Genomic DNA, 26571 nt, shown 5'->3' on the forward strand with positions numbered 1-26571 from the left:
GAAGGAATGATATAACAAAGATTAGAGCAGAAAAAATGAAACTGAGAACAAAAAAAGCAAGAGAGAATTAACAAAACCAAAAGTTGATACTTCAAGAAGATTAACAAAATCAACAAATCTTTAGCCAGACTGACTGTGAAAAAAGAGATGCAAATAAATGAAATAAAAAATTAAAATGGGAGCATTACTACTGATCCCACAGAAAGAAGAGAGATCATAAAAGGATACTATGAACAACTTTATGCCAAAAAACTAGAAAATGTAGATGAAATGGAAAAATTCCCAGGAGTGTATAACCTAAACTGACTTTAGAAGAAATAAAAGACCTCAACAAACCAATCACAAATGAAGAGATTGAAGCAGTAATCAAAGAAATTGAAACAGCTCCCCAAAATGGAAAACCCTGGACCAGATGGTTTCATGGGTGAGTTCTTCCAAGCATTCAAAGATTCAATACCAGTCTTACTCAAACTCTTCCAAAAAAATTGAAGAAGGAACACTACTAAACTCATTCTATGGAGCCAATATTACCCTACTACCAAAGCCAGATAAAGATATCACAAAAAAAATAAAATTATGGACCCATTTCTCTAAAATGCAAAAATACAGATGCAAAAATCCTCAATAAAATACTTGCTAATTGAATTCAACAACACATTAAAATAATTATTCATCATGATCAAATGGTTTTTATACCAGGCATGCAAATTGGCTCAACATGAGAAAATCAATCAGCATAATACACCACATTAGTAAATCAAAGAACAAAAATCACATGATCTTATCAATTGATGCAGAAAAGGCATTTAACAAAATACAGCATCCTTTCTTGATAAAAATACTACAAAAGATAGGAATTGAAGGAAACTTTCTCAACATGATAAAGGCTGTATAGGAAAAGCCTACAGCTAACATTGGACTCAATGGTGAAAGACTGAAAGCTTTCGAATTGAGATCAGGGATATGACAAGGATGCCCATTGTCACCACCGTTGTTCAATATGGTGCTAGAGGTTTTAGCCAGAACAATCAGGCAAGACAAAGAAATAAAAAGGCATCCAAATCAAAAAGGAAGAAGTAAAATTTTCACTATTCCCAGATGATATGATCATATATCTAGAAAGTCCTGAAAAATCTACCACAAAGCTGCTAGAGCTAATAAATTACTTCAGCAGTGTCAGCATACAAGAGCAATATGTAAAAATCAGTGGTGTTTCTATATAATTGTAATGCACAATCTGAGGAAGAAGTCAGGAAAAAAATTCCAATTACAATAGCAACTAAAAGAATCAACTATATAGGAATAAATTTAACCAAGGATATAAAGCACTTGTATTCAGAAAACTATAATGAACTGCTAAAATTTTTTTTAAAAACATCTAAATAATTGGAAAAACATTCCATGCTCATGGATTTGAAGATCAAATATCATTAAGATGTCAATTCTACCCAATTTGATATAAAGATTCAATGCAATCCCAATAAAAATTCCACCAGCATTTTTAAAAAATGGAAAACACAATTATCAAACTTATCTAGAAGGATGAGAGACTCTGAATAGCCAGAAACATCTTGAAAAGGAAAAGTAAAGTTGGAGGACTCTCACTTTCTGATTTTAAATCATATTACCTAGCTACAGTGGTAAAAACAGTATGGTATTGGCATAAATATAGACACATAGACCACTGGAACCAAAATGATGGTTCAGAAACAGACCCTCATATCTACGGTCAAGTGATTTTTGACTAGCTTGTTAAACCCATCCAGCTGGGGCAGAATAGTCTATTCAACAAATGATGCTGGGAGAAATGGATATCCATAGCCAAAAGAAATAAAGAAGACCCCTATCTCACACCTTATACAAAAGTTAACTTAAAATGAATAAAAAACCTAAATATAAAAGCAAGTACAATAACACTCCTAGAAGAAAATGTAGGGAAACATCTTGAAGACCTGGTGGTAGGTGATGGATTCTTAAACCTTACACCAAAAGCACAAGAAAAGAATGAAAAAAGGATAAATGGGACCTCCTCAAACTTAAACATTTCCGTGATTCAAAGGACTTCATCAAGAAGGTGAAAAGGCAGCCTACTCAATGGGAGAAAATACTTGGAAACCATATGTCTGATAAGGGTTGGATTTCCATTCTATATAAAGAGATCATAAAACAACAATAAAAGAGCAAGCAATCCAATTTAAAAATGGTCAAAAGAGATAAATAGACATTTCTCCAAAGAGGAAATACAAATGAAAAAGCTCATGAAAAAATGTTCCACATCGCTACTTATTAGGGAAATGCAAATCAAAACAGCAATGAGATATCATCTAACACTGCATACAATGGCCATTATTTAAAAAACAGACAATAAGTTTTGGAGAGGATGTGGAGAAATAGGACTTCACTGTTGGTAGGATTGTAAAATGGTGCAGCTTCTGTGGAAGACAGTTTGCAAGTTACTGGGCAGCTAAATATATAATTGCCATATGATCCAGCAATTCCTCTACCCTAGGAGTATATCCAGAAGAACTAAAAACTATGACACAAACAGACATCTGCACACAAATGTTCACAGAGGCATTATTCACAATTGCCAAAAGATGGAAACAACACAAGTGTCCATCAACCAATTAATGGATAAACAAATGTGGTATATACATATGATGGAATACTATGCTGCAGTAAGAAGAAATGAATTTGGGGCACATATGATAACGTAGATGATTCTTGAAGACATTATAGCAAGCAAATTAAGCCAGACATAAAAGGACAAATATTGCATGGTTCTCATATGAATTAAGTATGAAGAATAAACACTTGGAGTTAAAACCTAGAGTATAGGTTATTAGAGATAAGAGGAGGGTTGAGAAGAACTACCTATGCTTAATATATGTAAAAGTTTTAGTTAACTTGACTATAAAAGTGTGGATATGCATAGAGTTGATTGGTAACACATTATAATGAGCAGCAGCTGGTTTATAAACGGGATTGTGACTAAAAAGGGTAATTTGGGTAAGTAAATGTCAATTGAAAGACAGCTAAAGAATAATCTAGGGACTGAAGAACACGGTGAACCCAGAGGTGGGTGAGAATTGTGGTTGAGGGTACAAATTTAAGAGTGTCCTTCTGTGAGCTAGAGAGGATGTATATCACTACTGCAGGGTGGTGGGGATGTGGAAAAGCATTGGAAAACTACAAGTGGTGTGACCTATAGACTGTGGTTAACATTAATACCATAATATGCTTTCATCAATGTCAAAGACATACTGTATTGATAATGGGGGTGTATGGAAAAACTGTGTCAAATGTATGCTATGGACCATCTTGGTGGTAATAATCAGTTGATATTATCTCATAATCTTTAATAAATGTTCACCGTGGTGTGGTGTGTTGGTGAAAGGGTGTTGTATGGGAATTGTATACATGTGTATGATTGTTTTGTAAATTCACAACCTCTGTAATAAAAATATATTTTTAAAAATTAGGGTGGGTTGGCAGAAAAAGACGCCAAATGTAAGATAGGGACTATAGTTAGCAGTAATATTTTAACGGTGCTCTTCCACAGTTTGTAACAAATGTTTCACAACAATGCAAGGTGTTGGCGGAGGGGTGAGGTATGAGACCCCTGTATGATGTTATGCACATTATATTGTAAGTTCACCATCTTTACTATACACTTACTGTTTGTGCATGGTCATGTATGAATGATATATTTCAATAAAAATATATTTTAAAAATGTGAGCCAAAATATACAAGAGTGGCATCATGAAGAAAAGAAGATAATAAGTTGATATTTTTAGCTAGTGACAAATGCACTCGAATTTTTGATTACTTGTGTAAAAACAACTAAACTATTCTGGGACTAAAATCCTGTTTGTGATTAATGAACAAATTACAGTGAAGGTGTTGCTAGGCATTCACCACATGGACTGGTAACAAAATACATTTTGAAGAGCTCTCATATTTTTGAGAGTTCCAATGTCCATCTTCATTACACAATGAGTGGCTTGAATTTCCGAGGATGGTACAAAATATGAGGATATTAGTGGACTTTATGTGATATAGAATATGACCATGTTTTTTATAGAATATAAATAAAAAGATTTCATTTTGACTGAAAATCTGCCTCATTGTGTAAATTAATCTAATTTTTGAAAATAAACAAGATTAAAATTCTGACTTATTTTGTGTTAATTGGCACCTTGCCTAAGAATATGGTCCATTGAAAGATACTCAAAAACTGAGATTCCAATTTATGTTTAAGACAGTGATAACTATTCATTGCAAACTTTGTATTTAAATGTTTGTAATTAAATCCATGTGTAAAGCTGATTATTTCCTAATATTTTTTTTCCCCTTCAATGCTACAATGTGTGGAATTTTAATGGTTTGACTTTGCTGGATACGAAAATCACAGATAGTACTAATGTGGTTCCAATTAAGAAAGAGGAGCATCTAGCTTTAGATTTTAGGCTTTTTTTATTCCCCACTTAATCATTTCCAGAACATTGGACTGTGCTAATCTTATTTCACTTACTAAAAAGGTAATGATGAAAGAGATTCCCAATTTCTTTAAATCATAGCTTAGTGTGTTTGAAGACAAGTTTTTGAGTTTCAGTCGTTTATATATATATATGTGTATATATATATATATAATTTTAAGCAGTTTTATTGAGATATATTTACACTCCATATAATCTATACAAATTGTATGATCAGTTGGTCTCAGGATAATCACAGAGTTGCACATTCATCACCACTATCAAATTTAGAAAATATGCATTACTCCAGAAAGAAAAACCCATACCCCTTATACTCTCCTATTGTTGACTCAAGCATTGGTGTGGTGTCTTTGTTAAAATTGATGAAAGAATATTAAAACATAACTTTTAAAACATTAAAAGGATTTTTTACTCTTCTTCACTTTTTTTCATTAATAAGGAGAACTTGACTATGTTATTTAACTAATCTGTGTTTATCTGGGTATCTTTCTGAACTCTAGAGGAACAACGGAGTTAGTAGTTGGAATTAGATGAGATAATAGTGTTTAGACAGAACATTTTAGGAATAATGCTTTGATAACTTGTTGAGCTACCTTTTTCTGTTATTGTATTTTTTTTTGAATTTGAAGTAGAGTTGCTTAAAAACTCTTTAAAAAAATAAAGACAAAGGAAAACTATATAGTCCATATATATATAGTTCATAGTTTTCATTCCTTCTTATAGCTTAATATTATTCCAATCTCGCAGGCTTTTCTAGATTTCGGAAAAGTACTTCCATGTGTAGAACCTCCAGAATAATTTTCCCTTGAAGATATTCAGGGAGAAGACTTATAGAAAGGCATTTTGCTTAAAGGAAAAAAAAAAAAGCAAAATACAGAATTGAGAATTAAATCTGATTCTTTCACGGAAAAATCACTTGAATCCTAGTTATTTAAGAGTCTCTTTCATTTTTTTCTTTCCTTCTTTCTTTCCTTTCTCCTTTCTTCATTCCTTCCCTCCTTTATTTCCTTTCTTCTTAATTTTCAAACATAAGGTGCTTTGTGAGAGAGAAGGCTTTAATTTGCAGAATAGTAGACTCTAGTCATTAACAGTTATTTAAAGTGTTAAGAATTTTCTACCTAAAATTGTCTTTGTTTTTACATTTTTTTGGAAAAAATTCAGTATCTTAGACAACTAGATTAAACAGTTAAGATGTTCTTTATTTTTGCATGTGCTAATGCACCTCCAGACACTTAGTAAAATGCTTCATCATCCAGTTGTGTAATAATCAAGCCGAGAATATTCAACTATTCATTTCCCAAGCACGCAGCTGTAGGCAATTCTGGAAATGTGTGAGTATTGAGTCAACCTTGTGAAAGCATTTCTCGCTCGTTCCTTCTTATCATCAAGTGGAGGCAGTAGCTAGATCTAGACCTAGGAGAGAGCCAAGTTGTTAACTGGGAAGGCCACTGGAGACCGGGGCCCTCCCTAATCACTGTTGCAAAAGAGAGGGTAATCTTTAAGATTTCTCCAGCCAAGCTTAGTAGCTTTGTTCATATCTGACCTCTGTCTTTCTCCCAGCACATTCTTTCCTTTCCCTTTTAAAATATTACTTTTTATAAAACAAATCAATTTTATTGGTACATATTAATAAAGCATAAATCCATCCAAAGTGTACAACCAATGGTATTCAGTATAATAATGTATTTGTGCATTCATCACTTCATTCTTAGAGCACTTTTATTATTCAAATAATAATATTAAACAACAAACAAAATTCATCACCTCTTAATCTCTCTATGCTACCCCCACCATATATAGCTGCTATTCTTTTCCTTTCTCTCTAGTATATTTGTATTTATGTTTTGTAAAAATAGTCATATATGAAATATCACCCATATTCATGATTTACATGAGGTTTTACTGTCATATACAGTATTGTGTTAGAGTTTTTAGCTTTCCTTCTAGTAATACACATGACCTTAGACTTTCCCTTTCAACCAATGTCATACCCATACAATAGCACTTCTAGTTACAAACACCGTAATATGCTTTCACCATTTCTATTCATTTCCGAAGAGTTACAAACAACCTTTTTTACCAGTTCTGCACAAATTAAACCTCAGCTTTCTGTTCTGTAACTTCACTCTATTTTCTGGTGACCTATATTCTAATTATTAACTCCTCAAGTTTACACAATATATTTAGTTCACAATAGTGGAATCATATAGTATTTGTCCTTTTGTGTCTGGCTTGCACCACTCAACATAATGTCCTCCTGGTTCATCCATGTTGCCATATGCTTCAAGACTTCATTTCTTCTTATTGCTGCATACTATTCCATCATGTGTATATACCACAATTTGTTTATCCATTCAACTGTTGATGGACATCTGGGTTGTTTTCAACTTTTGACAATCGTTAATAATGTCGCTATAAACATTGGTGTGTAGATGTCTGTTTGTATCTCTCTCTCAGTTCTTCTGGCTATATATACCTAATAATAATAGTATTGCCAGATCACATGGCAAGATAGTCACCTTCCTTAGGAAATGCCAAATGGTCCTTGACAGTGACTGTACCATTCTACATTCCCACCAATGATGAATAAGTATTCCTATCTCTCCACATCCTCTCCAACATTTACAGTTTTCTGACATTTTAATAGTGGGCAGTCTAATAGGTGTGACATGACATCACATTGTGGATTTGATTTGCATTTCCCTAATAGCCAGTGATGTTGAACATTTTTCGTGTGTTTCTTTGCCATTTGTATTTCTTCTTTGGACAATTGTTTTTTCAAGTGTTTTGCCCTTTCTAGATTGGGTTGTTTGTCTTTTTATTGTTGAGTTGTATGATCTCTTTGTATATCATGGATATTAAACCCTTATCAGATATGTGATTGCCAAATATTTTCTTCCATTGAATCAGCTGCCTTTTCACCCTTTTGACAAAGTTCTTTGAGGTGCAAAAGTGTTTAATTTTGAGGAGGTCCCATGTATCTATGTTTTCTTTCATTGCTTGTGCTTTGGGTATAAGGTTTAAGAAACTACCAAAGGACCTTGAAGATGTTTTCCTACATTTTCTTCTAGGATTTTTATGGTTGTCACTTTTATATTTAGGTCTCTCATCCATTTTGAGTTAATGTTTATATAAGATGTGAGATAGGGGTCCTGTTTCTTTCTTTTGGATATGGATATCCAGTTCTCCCAGAATAGATACTTCTGACTCAGACGGGAGGGCTTGACTGCCTTGACTGGACTGTAGATGTGAGGGTCTATTTCTGAATTCTCGGTTCAGTTCCATTGGGTGATCTGTCTTTATGCTAGTACCATGCTGTTTTTACCACTGTAGCTAAGTAATATGCTTTAAAGTCAGGAAGTGAGAGTCCTTCAACTTTGTTCTTTTTTTAAAAGACATTTTTGGCTATTTGGGGCCCTTTACTCTTCCAAATGAATTTTATAGTTGGTTTTTCCATTTCAAAACAGGCTGTTGGGATTTTTATTGGGACTGTGTTGAATCTGTATGTCAGTTTGGGTAGAATCGACAGCTTAATGATATTTAATTTTCCAATTCATGAATGAGGAATATCCTTCCATTTATTTAAGTCTTCTTCAATTTCTTTTAGCAATGTTTTGTAGTTTTCTGAATATAGGTCCTTTATGTCCTTGGTTAAGTTTATTCCAAAATATTTGATTGTTTTAGTTGCTATTAAAATTGGAATTTTTTTTCTGATTTCTCTTCAGATTGTACGAGTAGTGTATAGAAACGCTATTGATTTTTTCATATTAATTTTGTGTCCCATCACTTTGCTGAACTCGTCTATTAGTAGCTTTGTAGTGGATTTTTCAGGAGATTCTAGATATAGGATCATATCATCAGCAAATAGTGAAAGTTTTATATTTTCCTTTCCTATTTGGGTGCTTTTTATTTCTTTGTTTAGCCTAATTGCTCTAAGTAGAACCTCTAGTACAATATTGAATAACAACGGTTACCTAGGGCATCCTTGTCTTATTCCTGACCTTAGCAGGAAAGCTTTCAATCTTTCACCACTGAGTGCAATGCCAGCTCTAGGTTTTTCATATATGCACTTTACCATATTGAGAAAGCTTCCTTCTATTCCTATCTTTTGGAATGTTTTTTCAATCAAGAAAAGGTGCTATGTTTTTTCAAATGCCTTTTCTGCATTGTATTAGTCAGCCAAAGGGGTGTGGATGAAAAAATCCCAGAAATTGGTTGGTTTTTATAAAGGGTATTTATTTGGGGTAGGAGCTTATAGATACCAGGCCATAAAGCCTAAGTTACTTCCCTCACCAAAGTCTATTTTCACGTGTTGGAGCAAGATGTCTGCTGATGTCTGCGAAGGTTTAGGCTTCCTGGGTTCCTCCCTTCCAGGGTCTTGCTTCTCTCAGGTTCAGGATTCCTCTCTTCCCATGGCTTGCTTCTTCCTGGGCTCAGAGTTCTTCTCCTCCTGGGGCTTGCTTCTCTTTCCTCTGTGAATTTATTTCCCAGGGCTCCAGCTTAAGGCTTCAGCATCAAACTCCAACATCAAAAATGCCCAACTCTGTCCTTTGCCATGCCTTTTATCTGTGAGTCCCCACCCACCAAGGGGTGGGGACACAATGCCCTAATGATGTGGCCCAAACAAAGCCCTAATCATAACTTAATCATGGCCAAGTAGAGACCAGATTACAAACATAATCCAATATCTATTTTTGAAATTCAAACCATACCAAATTGCTACATGTATCAATTGAGAGGATCATGCAATTTTTCTTCAATTTATTAGTGTGGTTTATTACACTAAGTGATTTTTGTGTGTGTTTTGAACCAACCTTACATACCTAGGATAAAACCCACTTGATTGTGGTATATAATTATTTTAATGTACTTTTGGATTCTGTTTGCAATTATTTTGTTGAGGATTTTTGCATCTATATTTATTAGAGATATTGATCTGAAATTTTTTTTTTTTTGTAGTATCTTTTTCTGGTTTTGGTATTAGGGGGATATTGGCTTCGTAGAATGAGTTTGGTAGTGTTCTTTCTTGTTTATTTTGGAAGAGCCTGGGAAGATCGATATTAGATTATCTTTGCATGACTTGTAAAATTCACCTGTGAAGCCATCTGGTTCCCAGATTTTCATCTTTGGGAGGTTTTTGATGATTATTTCAATCTCTTCATTTGCTTTGGTTTCCTGAGGTCTTCTATTTCTTTTAGGGTCAGTGTAGGTGGTTTGTGTGTTTCTAGGAATTTGTCCATTTCCTCTGCATTGTTTAAGTTTTTGACATCCAGTTGTTCAGAGTATCCTCTTACGATCTCTCTTATTTCTGCAGGCTTAATGTTAATGTTCCCCCTCTCATTTCTGATTTTATTTGTGTCTTCTCTTTTTTTCTTAGTCTAGCTAAAGGTTTGTCGATTTTGTTGATCTTCTCAAAGAATCAACTTTTGATTTTGTTGATTCTCTCTATTTTTTTTTTTTTTTTGTGCTTGATTTCATTTATTTCTGTTCTGATATTTACTATTCCTTACCTTCCATTTGGTTTGGGATGAGTTTGTTATTCTTTTTCTAGTTCCTGCAGGTGTGCAGTTAGATCTTCAATTTTATCTCTTTCTTTTCTTTTTTTGGTGTAAAGCATTGAGTTGAGGGCTATAAATTTTCCTCACAGCATTGCCTTTGCAGTGTCCCATAAGTTTTGATATGTTGTGTTCTCATTTTCATAACATGATTAGTGAATTCATATAAGCAAGTTAATGATGACTATTAAAATCCAAACATGTCCCTATGTAAGAGGGTTACGGATTATCAAATAATTATGATTCCTAAATAATCATATAGATGCCATTTTACTTCCAGTAAATTATAAAATAGCCAAAGGTTGATATCTGAAATTACTGAAACTGGCTGGACTGATCTCACCCTTTGCATAGACCATTTCCAACTAAAAACCTGCCATTGTGATTATTATTCCAGGCAGATCTTACCTTTGTTAACGAATATTTTTAGTGAAATGGTAACCACTCCACCCTCTTCTGTTTAATATTCATATGGAAAACCCTACAACTGACCTTTGTTCTGTACTCTCATATCCCAGAAGCCTGTGACTCACTCTAGTTTTGTACCCATCCCTCAACCTGTTCAGTCTCTTAATGTTTATTAATGAAGGGACCTGTGCCAGCTCCACTTCAATTTCTCATTAGTATCCTGATGTTATAAATTATCAGGTTTATGGCAACTCCAGAAGGCAATTTTGGGTCATTAGGCCACTGTCTCCTTTGCTTCCACAAACAAACTCTTTCTCTTTTTGAAACCCTGGTGTCTAAAGAATTGACCTTTAAAGTGGATCTGGAAAAAGGAACTTGCTTTGACTCAGTATCACCTATATTCCCAGAAGGATAGTGCACCCTAGCGACAATACTTGGCTTCAAAGAAATAAACCTTGAAAAATAGGATTTTACTAAGGCAGGAGGGCTAATGGTCATTTTTGCAGATGATTTGACTATAAACCCAAACAGCCCAAGAAAACCAATAGAAAAAGCTTAGAGTGAAATAAATAGATTGGCCACAATAAGATACATTTTTAAAAATCAGTAACTTTCTTATATTCAATTTATATCTATGAGTGGGTGGTGGAGGTGGGATAGTCTATACAGCAAAATGAAAGCTCTATAACACATCTAGCAATAATACACCAAAACATTTGTGAGGGTGTATGCAGAGATTCAATAGGCAGAGTTATAGAATGCAGCTCTATACAGAAAGATTGCTTTAGTTTTTAAAGATGTTAATTCATAGTAAAATAATTTTGAAATCATTATGTAATGACTACTTGGATTTCTTTCTTGGCAGATGATGCCCTTGATGGTAAATTCTGAATTTCATCTGGAAGAATGAGACTAGATGTTTTTGGGGTTTTTTTTTTTTTTTTGGAAAAATTAGATGCTTTATTAATATGTATAGAAAAATTGATTTATTTAAAAAAGAATAGGGTGAGTGGGGAAAAATATACCACATGTAAGATATGGACTAGTAGTTGTATATTTGTAGCTGGATTTTCTCTAGGTTCTTGGCTAAGCAATGAGAAATGAATTTCAAGAGCAAGCCAGTTAGTTAGGTCAGTAATTTATTAAGGTGGGGATGGAAAGAAATGGGAGAATAGAACAGGTCATGGGTCCCAGGTAGAGAGCAAGGGGCTGAAAAGCGATAAAGAGGGCTGATTTATAGACTACAGTTCCCCATTATAGATGATAAATTCCCAGGTCTACTTGAGTGTTCATCATGGCAGGGGGCAGAAAAGGTGAGAGCAGGGGTCAAAAGGCAAGAGGGGGGGAAATGGAAGAGAAAGAAAATTTCACGACACATAAAAAAGAAAGGATTTGCCTAAACACTATAACATCCATAATTTCCATCATTAAAATAGTATAGTAGTTCAAAAATTGGCTGACCAGGCAATAGATCAGAATAAATACATAGCCCTAAACACCTTTGTGTCGTTCAAATTTATTACACAGCAATCACAAGGGTTGGGTTGCAAAGGATGGCATAAATCAAGCCTTTCAAGATTAATCCTACGAGCATTTCTCTTTTCTCTACAGCGGAAACTGTCTGTCCCCGCCCCGCTCCCTAGACCTCACATATGTCAAGCCCTACCTGCGCCCCCAACTGCGCAAGGGCGCCGTCCCGCTGGAGGCCAGTGCAGCCTTCAGTGGGCCGGGCTGGAGAAACAGCGCTGGGACACGGAGGTTTCAACTGATGATTTATAGGCGCGGCCAAAACATACAGTCTCTAGTCCTGCGACCCCTCAGGTGGACGACCCCGAGGACCACGGTCTGCTCTGACCCCCAGAGCCTGCAGGAGGCTTAAACTCTAGTAATTCACACTGAAGAATGGTTTGAGAGAGCGCTGTTCATTGGTTTGTTTTGGCGTTTCAATGTTTTACGTTTCAATTGGTTCTTTTCTATGTCAATGTCTCATTCCCCTACCGGTGTTTCCAGAAATCGCCTCCCAAAGAAACCATCAGAGCTTGAATATTAGTTGTCTCCAGGCCGGCTTCTGGGGGAGTCTAAACTAGCACACTGGCCAAGGTTCCGGGGCATCATTTACTGGAACATACAGCGTTGTTACAGGGGCCTCCACGACTTTGTGCAACACAGGCGACCTGACAGTGTACCGTTTTCCCTACTTCCCTTGATGGAATTGTAATGCTCTTGACGGATTTTTAATTCAGAGTGCAGATATTAAATTTTATGCACAAAGTTTCACGCTTTAATAACATTATCATAGTGTAATTCTTTTTCACATTCCCATAACTCAAATTTGTAAGGGAAAATAAAGCAACTTCAGTCTTTGTGTTTAAAGGTGAATTCACATATTACTAAGAGAAAGAATTATACAATATATGGTGTTGTGACAATTATTTTGGAATGAGAATCGAGTTAAATCCTTAACTTCATATTAAAACCAAAAATAATTTCCAAATTGATCAATGAAATGTATGCAAATTTAAAATAAAAGACTCTTACTAGAAAATATCACTTTCAAAGCATAAAAGCAATGAAAGAATCTACAAACCATTGTTAGATATTACTACATACAGATGAAATCTAAACAACAAAACTTTAAAAGGCAATTTATACAGTGAGGAAATATTTGCAGAAGTCTTGACCGAGGGACCCAAAATACCATATTAATATAATTGACATTAGACACAAAAATGGATAAACTCATGGATTTGAGATCTGACTACTTTATTTCCTACATGTGTGACCTTGGGGAAATTAATCCTGCTGACTCTCTATTTCCTTATCTGTTAAGTGGGAATAATAATAGTATCTACCTATAAGACTGTTTTGAGTATTAAAAGATTATCTAGGTAAAGTACTTAGCAGGATCCCTGGCATATTTTAAGACAAACTCTAATGCTAATTATTATTGCCTTTACAATTAGTTTATATCTTTAATAAATAGTGAGTGCTTACAACTTTATTTTTCAAGAAGGGATGAATATGTTGTAGAGGAAAAAAGGATATGACCAATTCACACACACAAAAAATTCAAATGATTACGTAGCAGGCATTTAGTCTAAGCATTTTATATGCTTTCATTAAGTTAATCTTTACAACAACCTCATAAAGTATATGACTATTGTTATTCCTATTTTTATGGATGAGGAAACTGAGTCACAGTTTAAAGAAATTGCCTATGGTCACACAGCTAGTATATTTTTCAAGGTGTTTTGGTGAGTATCAGAAAATGTCAAAATTTGAAAAGGTCTTTGCATACTGCAAGGTAATAAAAATATTCCAAACTTTTTATATAATGGTTATTAATAAAGCTTTTAATGATGTATTTTGAATAAAAATTTATTGTCTTCCTCTCAACCCCACTAGATTTGGAAATAGGGTAAAAACAATTTGGTTGAATGATTGGAGTTATTCTATTTTATCTAATTTCTGCTATTCAAGAAACTAAAAACATTTATTTCCCTTCTCTATGGAGAAGGTAATCAGGTAGCTGGGCACAAGGGTGGGAAGAAGACTTTGGATAACTTAATGAAAAATAATTTCTAGTAATGATCTAAAATAGCAAGAGTATGACAAAATCTAAGATGCAAAGTTCTGGTAACCTAAAGATCATAAAGTCGTGGGAAATTATGTAAGGAAAATTAGTCTATCTCATCAGAGTTTCAAGTAGGGGGAGGCACTTCATTGTTCAGCATTAGATGACAGCAAGAGGTTCTAAGTTTGAGGAGTTCAACAGCATCCTCTAGAGTTTGCTGGAATACTTATATACCTGTCATCATTGCATGAATCCAACCTGGACAGCAACACTGGAGGTGGTGGTGGTGGGTGTGGTATGGTAGATGAGATGGTAGCTTCCAAGGATGCAATCAGACAAGCTATCCCAGAGGTCACAGAACGGAAAGGCTCAAAGACTAAGCTAAAGTTTTCAAATCCTGTGGTTTATTGAATCAGTTTAAAACGTATAGTGAGAAGCAGCAGAATGATAGGATAAGTTAATGCACTTGAGACTGGGTAGAAGATTAGAAGAACCATAACTATGTGAATTCTGTGTTACGCAATGTTCATATGTTCTATCATTCTCTTTGCCTTATCAATGATCCTTTTTGTTAGCAAAGTTGAAGGTGAGCAAGGGACTCAGAGGATGGACAGACTTGAATCCAATTTATGCTTGTACTATTGGGAAGACACAGGGGCAAGTATACCTGGTCACAGCTGCAGTTTGCCTCTGGAGTTTATCTGCATCTCTCGGGCAATGGACACGTTTGCCAGAGTGGGTATCATCACTGGGTAGAGAAAAATTTTAAATATCATGAATATTAAGTGCCTCATGAGTATCCTGGTGTCTCTTTTAACTCATAAATATTTAGTAGATCATAAATTTTGAATCCTTCATGTACTGCATGAATGTTTGTGCCTTTTGGTTCTTATATCCCCACCTAGGTTTAGCCCACTTAGGCGCTGTTGCTTTAGCTAGACCTTATTAGGTTACTAACTTACTATCTATGCTTAAACACACACACATGTATGAGTTTTGCCTGTATCTTGCAAGCTCCTTTTGTACTTACTATCTATATTTAATGTTTCTTACGACCTGCATCCATTCCATTTGCCCTTCTTGTCTTCTATAGAAGAACGGAATATTCTCAAATAATACAGCAAACACACATTACAAGGGGGTGTATGTGGACAGAGAGGGTGTACGACATGTAAAGAGGTTAGAGTAGGTGTCTGTGTTTGTGCAGATTAGTTCCACGTCATGATGCAGGCTCTGCAGAAGGTGGGCAAGGTACCCCTCACCCGGAGACCACTTCCTGTGTTCCTCCCAACTCATACTCTGGACTGTCTGTATTGGGTTTCATAGGCCATTTATGGGCAGGCACTGAAAAAAAACAAAACAAAAAAATAATAATAACAAACCCCAAATACGTCCTCACATAGCTGTAGCCTTTCTAAACCATTCCTTTAATAAGCTGTGTTCGTTGTTCATTCTCTTCTCCATTACATCGCAGTAGAACAAGTTATTTGCCTTAGATTGACAGGATTAAACCAGAAAAACACATAAAAAATCAGAGCATCAGAGGACAGAAGAAGGGGAAATACACAGACTTTCTCCAGCAGATGGCTCCTGAATTGTGCAAGGCAGAAGTAAAACATGCATTCAGCTTGTGATAGTGGGCAGCACATAAAACTGGGATCCACAAAGTATTCTAGCCTGTTAATTCTGGCTGCAATTGACTGTGTTTTCTGTTCAAGTGTTACAGTTGATTCCTACTATTCACTGCTGTAAATTCCAGCTGGACTTTAATTAACTGAGTTTTAATATAAGGGAGAAAAATCCCCACTACCACTTACAGGATGAGGCTTTCTTCTTTGTTTGTCCTCTTGGATCATGGAAATCACCAAAGTTTTGCTGTTGGGTCTTAAGATTCTGATCTGAGAGGGGGTAGTGCTAATTCAACATTTGGCAGTTTGCTTCCCTGGGCAGTTACTCTGTAGCATGTCTGCTACACCAAGACAAATACATTTTATAAAGGAGCATTTAGCAATTTGCAGTTCTCTAACCAGGTAATTTAATAATCATCTGTAGACTGTTACTAAGGCCAAAATCTGAAAATGTCCAAAAGCCTAGGCAGCAAAATGCTTACATGGAAACAGGTGCCAATTTCATCAGAGGAAATCCTGACAGTGCCAAAAGCTGCACTGTTTTTAGTCCCCACATTGTTTTAATTCTAAAAGTTGGCTTTAACCAAACTGCTTTTTATTTTTAATTTTGAATGAAAACCAGTTTGCTGTATTTTTAATGGATTTGCTATTCAAAGATTATGAGAAAATATTCTAAATCACTTTTTTAAAAATTATGAATTATATTTCAGGACTGTTTGATAATGACAATGATTGTGTAAAACTATGCAAAAGAGTGTTATATTGATGGTGATAATTTGTGTGACCAAATATTTGTATATTGTTTAACGTTCCATGAATGAGAGAAAACTGGATATATGCCTGGGTTGGGAGCTACTATGGAATTGAGATTTCAGTGCAAAAAAGAGTAAGTTTATGTAAAACAGTATGTGTAGTTTAAATTCAGAGATGTCAAATAGGATTTATTTGTATCCCCTACAAAACTTAGCAAAGTGTGCGAAAGGGGTTGGGCAGAGTATTTGGTGAACAAATAAATGTAACATTTTATACTCTTCTTGTATCCATGTTTTTATAAAGGCTTTTTGGAGAAAGTTTCTTTTTGTCTCTGCAGTTCCAACAAAACAGTGAACAGAGTCTTCAAGTATTACTCCAAGAGCAATGAGGATGGGAGGAGGAGCTTAATTTTACTAGCGCTTAATTTTACTAGAAGGAGAAAAAGCAATTCCCTGGGCTGTTCCACTGGAGAGATACCAATTCTGATCAATTGTCATGCTACCCTGCTTTCCAGTAACATCTCCCCCTATGTCTGCCCCCACCTCCTTTGACATGACTTCTTGCTAATAAAAACTAGATTGCAAGTTTTCATATCTAAATGACTGACCCATGGAGAGAGTTTGTGTAACTGAAGAAAGCTCCATAGAGGAGGCACAGTTAAAACTAGGCCTTGAAGGGAGGCAGGGATCTGGATGGTGTAGGGAAAAGTGTGTTGAAGATAAAAGGATGAGCATGAGTCAAGCAGAACAGTGAGATACTACAGCTCAGGGTTTGTGATTGCATCTTTTGCAAAATAAGGTCAAATATACATGCAGACTTATACATATATGTATAGACATGTAAAGTGAGGTTATGTTATGGAGGGTCTTTAAAACATGGTGGGTTGGTTCAAAATTCAAAAATCAGTGTAAATCACCATATTAACAGGTTAAAAAGGAAAAAAAATCATACAATCATGATAGCAGATGAAGTAAAGGCATTTGACAAAATTTAATATTCATCATGAAGAAAACTCTCAGCAAACTAGGAACAGAAAGGAATTCCCTCAAGCTGATAAAGGGCATTTCCAAAAAGCTTACAGCTAATAGCTTAATTATGAAACATGAAATACTTTCACCCCAAAGTTGGAAACAATACAAAGATGCCTACTTTCAGCATTCTTATTCAATATTGTGTTGGAGACCTTGGTCAGTCCAATAGGGTAAGATAAAGAAATAAAAGCCATAGAGGGAAGTAGACTTGGCCCAGTGGTTAGGACGTCCGTCTACCACATGGGAGGTCTGCGGTTCAAACCCCGGGCTTCCTTGACCTGTGTGGAGCTGGCCCATGGCTGATGTGCACAAGGAGTTCCGTGCCACGCAGGGGTGTCCCCCGCGTAGGGGAGCCCCAGGCGCAAGGAGCGCGCCCTGTAAGGAGAGCCGCCCAGTGCGAAAGAAAGTGCAGCCTGCCCAGGAATGGCGCCGCACACATGGAGAGCTGGCACAGCAAGATGATGCAACAAAAAGAAACACAGATTTCCGTGCTGCTGACAACAGAAGCGGACAAAGAAACAAGATGCAGCAAATAGATACAGAGAACAGACAACCGGGGTGGGGGCGAGGGGAGAGAAATAAATAAATCTTAAAAAAAAAAAAGCCATACAGACTGAAAAAGAAGAAATAATATTATCTTTATTTACAGATGTCAATGACTGGTTACATAGAAAATAGCGAAAACAAAAGCTATAGAATAAAAGATACTAGAAGTAGTAAGCGAGTTTAGCAAGGTAGCAGAATATAAGGTCATTACATGAAATCAATGCCGTTTCTCTATACAGACAATGAACAACTAAAATGCAATTAATAAGACAATACCATTTAAGATAGCATTAAAATATAAAATAGGGATAAATCTAATGAAATATGTGCATGATTTCCATGTTGAAAGCTATAAATTATTACTGAGAGAAACCAAAATCACATAAAGAAATAGAAAGATATATCATGTTCATGGACTAGAAGAATCAACATTGTTAAGATACCAGTTCTCCCTAATTTGATCTATGTATCCAATAGAATCCCAATCAAAACTCAGCAGGCTTTTTTAAAGAAACTGAAAAATGGATTCTAAGATGTATATGGAGAAGCAAAGTACCTAAAGCAGCCAAAGCAATTTTGAAAAGGAATAACAAAGGTAGAGGAGACATACTACCTGGTATCAAGTTTTACCATAAAGTTAAAGTAATCAAGCCAATGCAATATTGGTATAATGATAGGCATATAGATCAATGGAATAGTGGACAGTTTAGGGATAGAACCAGACACACAAACAATTGGTTTTTTACAAAGATGTCAAGCTTTTTTTAATGGAGAAAGGATAGTATTTTTAAGAAATGATGCTGGAACAATTAGACATTCCAAAAGATAAACCTCATTCTATACTTCACACCATCTACAAAAAAAGTGACTCAAAGAGGATCATAGACCTAAATGTAAAATCTAAATTTATGAAACTTTTAGAAGAAAACATAGGAAAAATCTTTGTGACTTTTCATTAGGCAAAGATTTCTTAGACAGGCCACTAGATGATGAACCAGAAAAGAAAAAAAATAGATTAAATGAAAGGATAAGCTACAAATTGGGAGAAAATATTTGAATATCTTACATAAGCTCTTACATATCTTATAAAGAATTTATCTCCAAAGTATATAAGGAACTCTTTCAGTTCAACAGTAATATATGCCACCATAATAAAGAATGGGCAGAGGATCTGAATGACATTTCATCAAAAAGAAGGTACGAGTAGTGTGTTAGTTATCTATTATTGCATAACCAGAAAACTTGAAGGCTTAATATAAAGACAAACATTTATTATCTCACAGTTTTGTAGATCATAAAATTAATAGTGGCTTAACAGTCTTTCTGTTTTCCATTGGAGTGGTAGTCAAGTTGTTTGGCTGGGACCGAAGTCACCTGAAGCCTTAATCAGAACTTGAGGATTTGCTTCCAAAATGGCTCAGTCTCATGGCTGGCAAATTGGTGCTGGCTTTTTTTTTGGAAGGCCTGAGTTCCTCACCACATGGGCCCCTCCATAGGACTTTTTGAGTATCCTCATCATATGGCAGCTGGCTTCCCTTAAAGTGAGTGAGTGAAGTGAGAGCAAGGAGGAAGCAGCAACGACTTATAAATTTTTCTTTAATTTTTAAAGAAGCTTTAGATTACATAAATTTACATAAAAAATATACAGCAGTGACTTTAATGACATAGCCTTAGAAGTCACACACCATTATTTCTGCAACATCTTATTGATTACACATGTCAGCTCTATTTTATTTGGTATGGGACTACAAAGGGGCCTGACTACCAGGATGTAAGGAGTCATAGGGAGTGAGGGGCAAATTGGAGACTAGTTACTACAGATGCAAAACAAACAAACAAACAAACAAACATGTGATGGTTAATTTTATGTGTCAACTTGGCTAGGTGGTGGTCCAGTTGTTTGGTCAAACATTAACCTCCTTTTCATATGGGTGCATTTCATACAGGGGATTAGCATTTACAATCAGTTGACCTTAAGTAAAGAAGATTATCCTCAATAATGCGAGTGGGACTTATCCAATCAGTTGGAGGTCTTAAGAGTGAGAACTGAGAGTTCCAGGGATCAGGAGGAAATTCTGGCTGAAGACTACACCTACACCGTTTCCTGTGTTTCCAGCCTAAGAAATTCAGACTAAAGACTTCAACATGACTCTCACCAGGATTTCCAGCCTCCAGCCTGGCTTATGAATTTATACTTGCCAGTTCCCACATTCTCATGAGCCTGTTCCTTGTATTTAATTTCTTAAAACATATGTATATATTCTGTTGGCTCAACATATTTTGTAATTAGGGGAGTGAAAAATTAAAACCACAATGATAGACAAGTAAATGCCTCTTAGAATGGCTCTTTCAAACTTGACACTAAGCAGTCCTAGCAAGGATGCAGAGTCCCTGGAACACTCATACACAGCAAATGGGAATATAAAGTGGTATAGCCACTTTGCAAAGCAATTTGGTATTTTTTGATAGAGTTAGCCACTCACTTACCATTTGACCTAGCAGTCTTACTTCTAGATATTTAAGCAAGAGAAATAAAAACATATACACACACAATGCTCTTTTTGAGAATGCTTACAGCAGTTTTACTTGTAATCACCAGAATCTGGAAACAACCCCAATGCCAATCAACTGGTGAATGGTAATCAAATTGTGGAACATCCACAGTAGAATACTACAACTCAGAAATAAAAATAATTGCTTATATGTGCAAACATGGTTGGATTTCAGAAGCATTATGCTGACTGAAGAAAGCCAGACAAAAAGGCTATATACTCTATGATTCCATTTATATGACATTCTGGAATAGGGAAACTCTAGGAACAGAAATCAGATCAGTGGTTGCCAGGGCCTTGGAATAGTGGGAAGGAATTGACTACAAAGTAGCACAGGGAACTTTTGGGGATGATGGCAATATTCTGTATTTTGATTGTGGGCATGATTGTTATGTATGTTAGTCAAAATTTATCAAACTGTACACCTAAAAAGAGTGGATAATTCTATAGGGTAAATTATATTTTAATAAACTTTACTTGCAGAAAGAAAAACAAGTGGGGTTTATTTAAATATTAATTATGCTAGCTTCCATGTTTTAGTTTTGCTATGAGGAAATTAGGTTAGAGGAAATATCAGGTGAGTGGTACAAATTATGAGGAAATTAAAAGCAAGAAACCTGTTTGATTGTAGTAACAGAGATCAGTGATTATCTGGAAGAGGAGAGGATTATTGACTGGAAAGGAATGAAGAATCTTCTGAACTGACAGAAATGTTCTATATTTTAATTGGAGTGGTAGTTACATAGGAGTTCACATTGTTGAAACTCATTAACATGTAAATTTATGATCTGTATGTAAATTATACCTAAGGAAAAAAATCCAAAGGTGCCCTGGGCAGCTGTATTATGACTCATCTGCTGTGATTTCTCCTACAACGTGTGTGTGCACATGAATATGAGTGTGTGTGTGTACGTGTGTGTTGTGTGTGTAAGGTTTGGAAGAGGTCATGGAGAGTTTTCCTGCTGTAACATTTTCTTTCCCATTTTGTCTTCCCCTCATTCTTGAACAACCACACCCATCATTAAAACTCACTGATGCTTTCCCGTGACGGTTAGGCTATTTTGTCAACTCTGCCAGGTAATTGTGCCCAGTTGTTTGGTCAAGCAAACACTGGGCTAACTGTATACAAGGGCATTTATGGGCTTTAGTCACCACTGACTTTACTGCAGTGGTATATCATAGATAGCTGGTTATAATTACATCAGTCACAGAGATTGCCATCAGCAATGAGTGGCACTTAACCCAATCAGGTGAATGACTTAAAAGGGGAAGTGATTCCAGCACTGAGAGAGAATTTCCCAGCTTGTTGTTGGACAGCCAACATCTCCCAGAACTCGTCAAGAACCTTTGCTGGACTTTCATAGGAGCTCCTGGTTCCAGCCTGCCTGAGGAACCTGGAATTGTGCCTCCCCATGGCTGTGTGAGGGACTCTGATAAATCTCTTAATATTGACGGATATCCCTTGATTCTGTTTCCCTAGAGAACCCTGACTAATACACTTCCCTCACCACCATTTTTAAGAACTCATTTACTTTCCCCCAGACCTTTGGAATTACATTTGTTTCTTCTCCCATTCTACTCTTGCTTCAAATGTTAACCAACTAATTAGACGATTATGGACCATCACCAGAATAGAAGGTTAAGATGTCTGCTTATCCTTACTAAATGACTAACGAGGAAGCTTAGTCATATATTTATCATTTATTAATAGAAGAAATTAAAGATGACATATAGTTACCATTCTAGTCATCCAATTTTGATTTAAAGAGTTCTACGTAGTTTTTTCCCTAAAAATACAGTTAATGTCATCAGAGGACAAGGCAATGAAATCTTGAAGCTTAGTAACTGGCCTTTTTATAATTTATCTAAGTACTAAAGGATGGCACTGTCATCATTTTAATTACTGAAAATTATTTTGTATTTCTATTTAAAAAGAAGAAAAACTCTCAGTCGAACTAAAAGATCTCTAGGAAATAGCCAAGTGAATATTAAGTGGTCTTTGAATAATTAGTGGATTGGGGTAATTTTTTTGCAAAGTAATCTCATAAATTTTAAGTGCACCAAAACATAAAGTCTAGTGATTTTTTAAAAACAGCATAAATAGTACAATTGAAAATGTTTTAATTTTTTTGTTGTTATTATCAGGTTCTCTGGTTGGATGAGAGGAGGTTGTGAATTCTGGCCAAAACCGTTCCTGAAATGAGTCTGATATTATTGTTTTGATATTTGAAAGGAAAGCAAATGTCATTTATATATTCTCTTTCAAATTCTCTAATTAACCTGTAGAGTGGGACTAAACATTATAAAAATTAATTTTCATTTAGAGAGTAAGAAATTTAGATTTTATGGGAAAGCACAAAAACAATAAACATAATCTATAACTCCACATATAAAAATAACTAACTATTATTTTGAGTTCTTTCCTTATTGTTTTTGGGCACACCTTATTTTTGAAATATTGTATACATAACACAAAGCGTTTTGTTATGGATTTTTGTTTATTATTGTAACAATATTTTCCAATGTTATTCAATAGTCTTCTAAATTATATTTTCATAGTTGTACACTATTTCACTATGTGAAGAAAAATATCTTTTTGTATTGCTGAATACTTGACATCTATCTTAAATTTACTATTTTAATGTTAGTTTTAATTTAGTTTGTACAATCATTTCTTTTTTACTCTAGACCCTGATAAAGAACTATAAAATATTTTAAAAATGGTTCTTTTCCTTTCTTACAGAAATTAAACTTATTTCAGGTCTAGTCATTAAATTTTGGAAAAGAATGGCTAGTTATTCTCTCTAGTTAAATAGTAAACAATTGTAAGGAAAGATGGAACCATTTTCTAAAACAATTTATATCCTAAATTATGCTCTGGCCCATTTCCCCTTTAGTCTGTTAATAGATAAATGGAACACACTCAGAAATTTCAAAGCTCACAAAAATCCTAACATAGTAGGCACTTAGATAATTATCTTCTAGGTGAAGAACCATGTTGAATTAAGTTGGACAAATTTATACTCTTTAGACTTACACTTTCCATCAGACTGAGAAATATCCCATCACCCCCAAATGACATCTCCGTTTCTATCCTGTTCAAATTTTTCCATTGATGGTGTTTTGGTTTCCTTGGCTGCTCAAGTAAGCACCATGCAATGGGTTGGCTTCAACAATGGGAATTTAATGGCTCACAGTTTTGTGGCCAGGAGAAGTCCAAATCAAGTTCAAATCTAGGTCTCATCAAGGCAATGCTTTCTTCCCAAAGCCTGGAATTCTAGGGTTGTCTACTGGTGATCCTCGGTCCTGGGCTCCTCTGTACTTGGCAAAGCACATGGCAGCCTCTCCTGGCCTCTGCCTTCTCTTCCAGAATCTGTTGACCTTAGCTTCTTGCTTGCCATGGCTTTCTCTCTCTCTGTCTGAATTTCATTCCACTTATAAAAGACTCCAGTAATAGGATTAAGACCCATCCTGATTGAATTGGACTACACTTTAACTGAAGTAACCTCATCAAAAGGTCCTACTTACAATGAGTTCACAGCCCCAGGAATGGATTAAGTTTAAGAACATGTGTTTTTAGGGTCCATAACTACAAACCATCATCATGATTATATTTCATGATGGTTAGTTTTTATTTGGGTCTGACTGACCCTTATGTATGTATATTATATACATTATATACATACCTTTTATTTTTGCTATTCACTTCCCATGCCCACACCAAAGCAGAAATATTACTGAAATAAGAGCAAAATTTAGTTGAAGAGTGACAAATTTGGGTGCATGTTGTAGAGAATTTTCTTATGATCAGATAAAACTGGGTTTGGGGCAAGGGAAAAAGGGGTGACTTGGAACTGACAGAAAATAAGAGACAAATATGTATTTCTCAGCATGGCAGAAAGCAGGTTTTCTACTCCAGTGACCAGGGAGTGGACTGGAAAGGATGCTGTGCCCAGTTGTCTTTGGGTGTGGCTGTCTCCTCTGTATCCCTGAAAATAACCAGCAGATCTGGACATTTATAAGTGTCACTGAGTGGAGAGAGGGTCAGGAGAGAAGTTTTATACCTTGGTGAGAGATGAGAGTGTGAAGAGAAAATCTAGTTCTCTGAACAAGGTGGAACTTCTCAGAGAGGCATTTCCCTATGAGCTAGAACAGTGGTGAAGATCCTTCAAGGTTTTGGGAAGATTGGAGGGGGATTTGGGCTTAGAGAGTCAAACTATGTAATGTAGATCTCTATATATACTGGAATTATTAATTTGTTTTTAAGAGTAATGACACAAACTTCATTTTTGTTTAAAACATGCCATGCAATTATTTTATTACTTACTTTGATTTTCACTATAACAAATGAGAAGTGATACATTTGGAGCATGCTCTTTTGTCATTGATTCCTTCAACATTTATCTATTAAGCACCTGCTATGTACCAGCCTCTGGCCTTGGGGAACTGGTGAGCACTTAATACTTATTGTCTCCTGATATCCATTTTCACTCTTTATGGAAGTAGTTCTCAAACTTTGGCCAACATCAGCATCCTCTGAAGAGCTTGTTAAAACAGAATCCTGGACCCCATTTCTGTAGTTTCTGATTCAGAGGGTCTGGGTTGGAGAATTTCTAACAGGTTTCCAGGTGATACTGATGCTTGTTGTATAGGGAATACCCTTTAAGAACCAATAATTTATAGGCTATCCTGTATTTACCAGGAGAAAATGTGAAAACAAAAGTATTTGTTGTTATGTCAAATTAAGATTTTCTTCAGTGGATAATTAACTTTCATGACTTTATGAGATAGTTAGGATGATGGTTAGAAAAAACGTTTAAGTCATAACAAAGGAAAATCAGCACAGAGTATGCCAAAGCCCAATAAAGGCAGAATTTCCCTCTTACCCTCTAGTCTGAGGATTTTTTAGTTCTCAAAGCAATTTAGTGGAAGAAGACTAAACAGCATTGAGCCCTAAGTAATAAATAATGCATGAGCCCAAATTCTAAAGGATTGCCAATTTGAAAGCCAGGGTGCCATTTGTTTTTCTTGTGCAGCCCACCAGCACAAGATTATTGTCATGTTTCTAATTATGCTTGTACATATGACAAAAATATATGTGAATTATTTGATTGAAAGAAGGTACTGTCTTTCAGTTCAGTTTATTTTGATAATATTTGAAAGCATGATCTTGGACCTAATTTAAAAATTTACAGGTTTGGTTTTGTCTGGCCAAATTTTGATGAATTTAGAATTTAGTCTAAAAGTCATGCATTGGCAATAACACTGTGGTCTGTGAGACCAGGTTGGAAGTTTTATTCAGCTTGGGTAGAAGTTAGTATTGACTTTTTGAGTTGGCACTAGATCCCTCTTTGACTAACTCCTTTTTCTTATCATCTACATTTAGCCAGTCCCCACGTTCTCTCAAGTCTTTCTTACAGCTGTGGCTCATAGTCCCTTCCTTGTACTTATGTCTAGATCTTTATTTTTTATTTTTATTTTTAAAATATTTTTTATGTATTTTTAAAAGATACATAGATCACACAAAATGTTACATTAAAAAATATAGGAGAGTCCCATATGTCCCACTCCCCACACCCTCCACTTTCCCCCATCAACAACTTCTTTCATTAGTGTGGCACATTCATCGCCATTGAAGAATACATTTTGGAGTACTGCTACACAGCATGGATTATAGTTCACATTGTAGTTTACACTCTCTCCCAGTTCATTCAGTGGGTACGGCAGGATATAAAATGTCCTGCATCTGTCCCTGCAATATCATTCAGGACAACTCCTAGTCCTGAAAATGCCCCCATATCATACCTCCTTTACCCTTTCCCTGCTTCAGCAACTCCAGTGGCAACTGTCTCCACATCAAAGTTATAATTTCTTCCATTGCTAGAATCACAGTAATTCTATAGTAGAATACCAGTAAGTCCACTCTAGTCCATATTTTATTCCCCTTTCCTGAGGACCATAGAATGGCATTGCCCACTCCACCTCTCAGTTGAGAGGGGGCTTAGATCCCACATGGCTGATGGA

The 26571-nt window shown here is 35.5% G+C and overlaps 1 protein-coding gene across 3 annotated transcripts in view; it reads right to left on the reverse strand.

The window, feature by feature from the left end:
- ITGB8 (integrin subunit beta 8) overlaps nt 1-26571 on the reverse strand; it is a 205334-nt gene that overhangs the window by 82680 nt on the left and 96083 nt on the right. For 2 of the 3 annotated variants that reach the window (XM_023590364.3, XM_023590365.3), the window contains exon 13: nt 14705-14785. In XM_023590364.3, coding sequence (XP_023446132.1) covers nt 14709-14785 — 77 coding nt within the window. In that variant the 3' untranslated portion in view covers nt 14705-14708. Of the gene's footprint in view, nt 1-12721; nt 15382-26571 lie in introns of those variants that run through there. The other variant, XM_023590362.3, reaches the window with a different exon arrangement.

This window comes from Dasypus novemcinctus, chromosome 5, assembly GCF_030445035.2.
Source record: "Dasypus novemcinctus isolate mDasNov1 chromosome 5, mDasNov1.1.hap2, whole genome shotgun sequence".
Taxonomy (NCBI): Eukaryota; Metazoa; Chordata; class Mammalia; order Cingulata; family Dasypodidae; genus Dasypus; species Dasypus novemcinctus.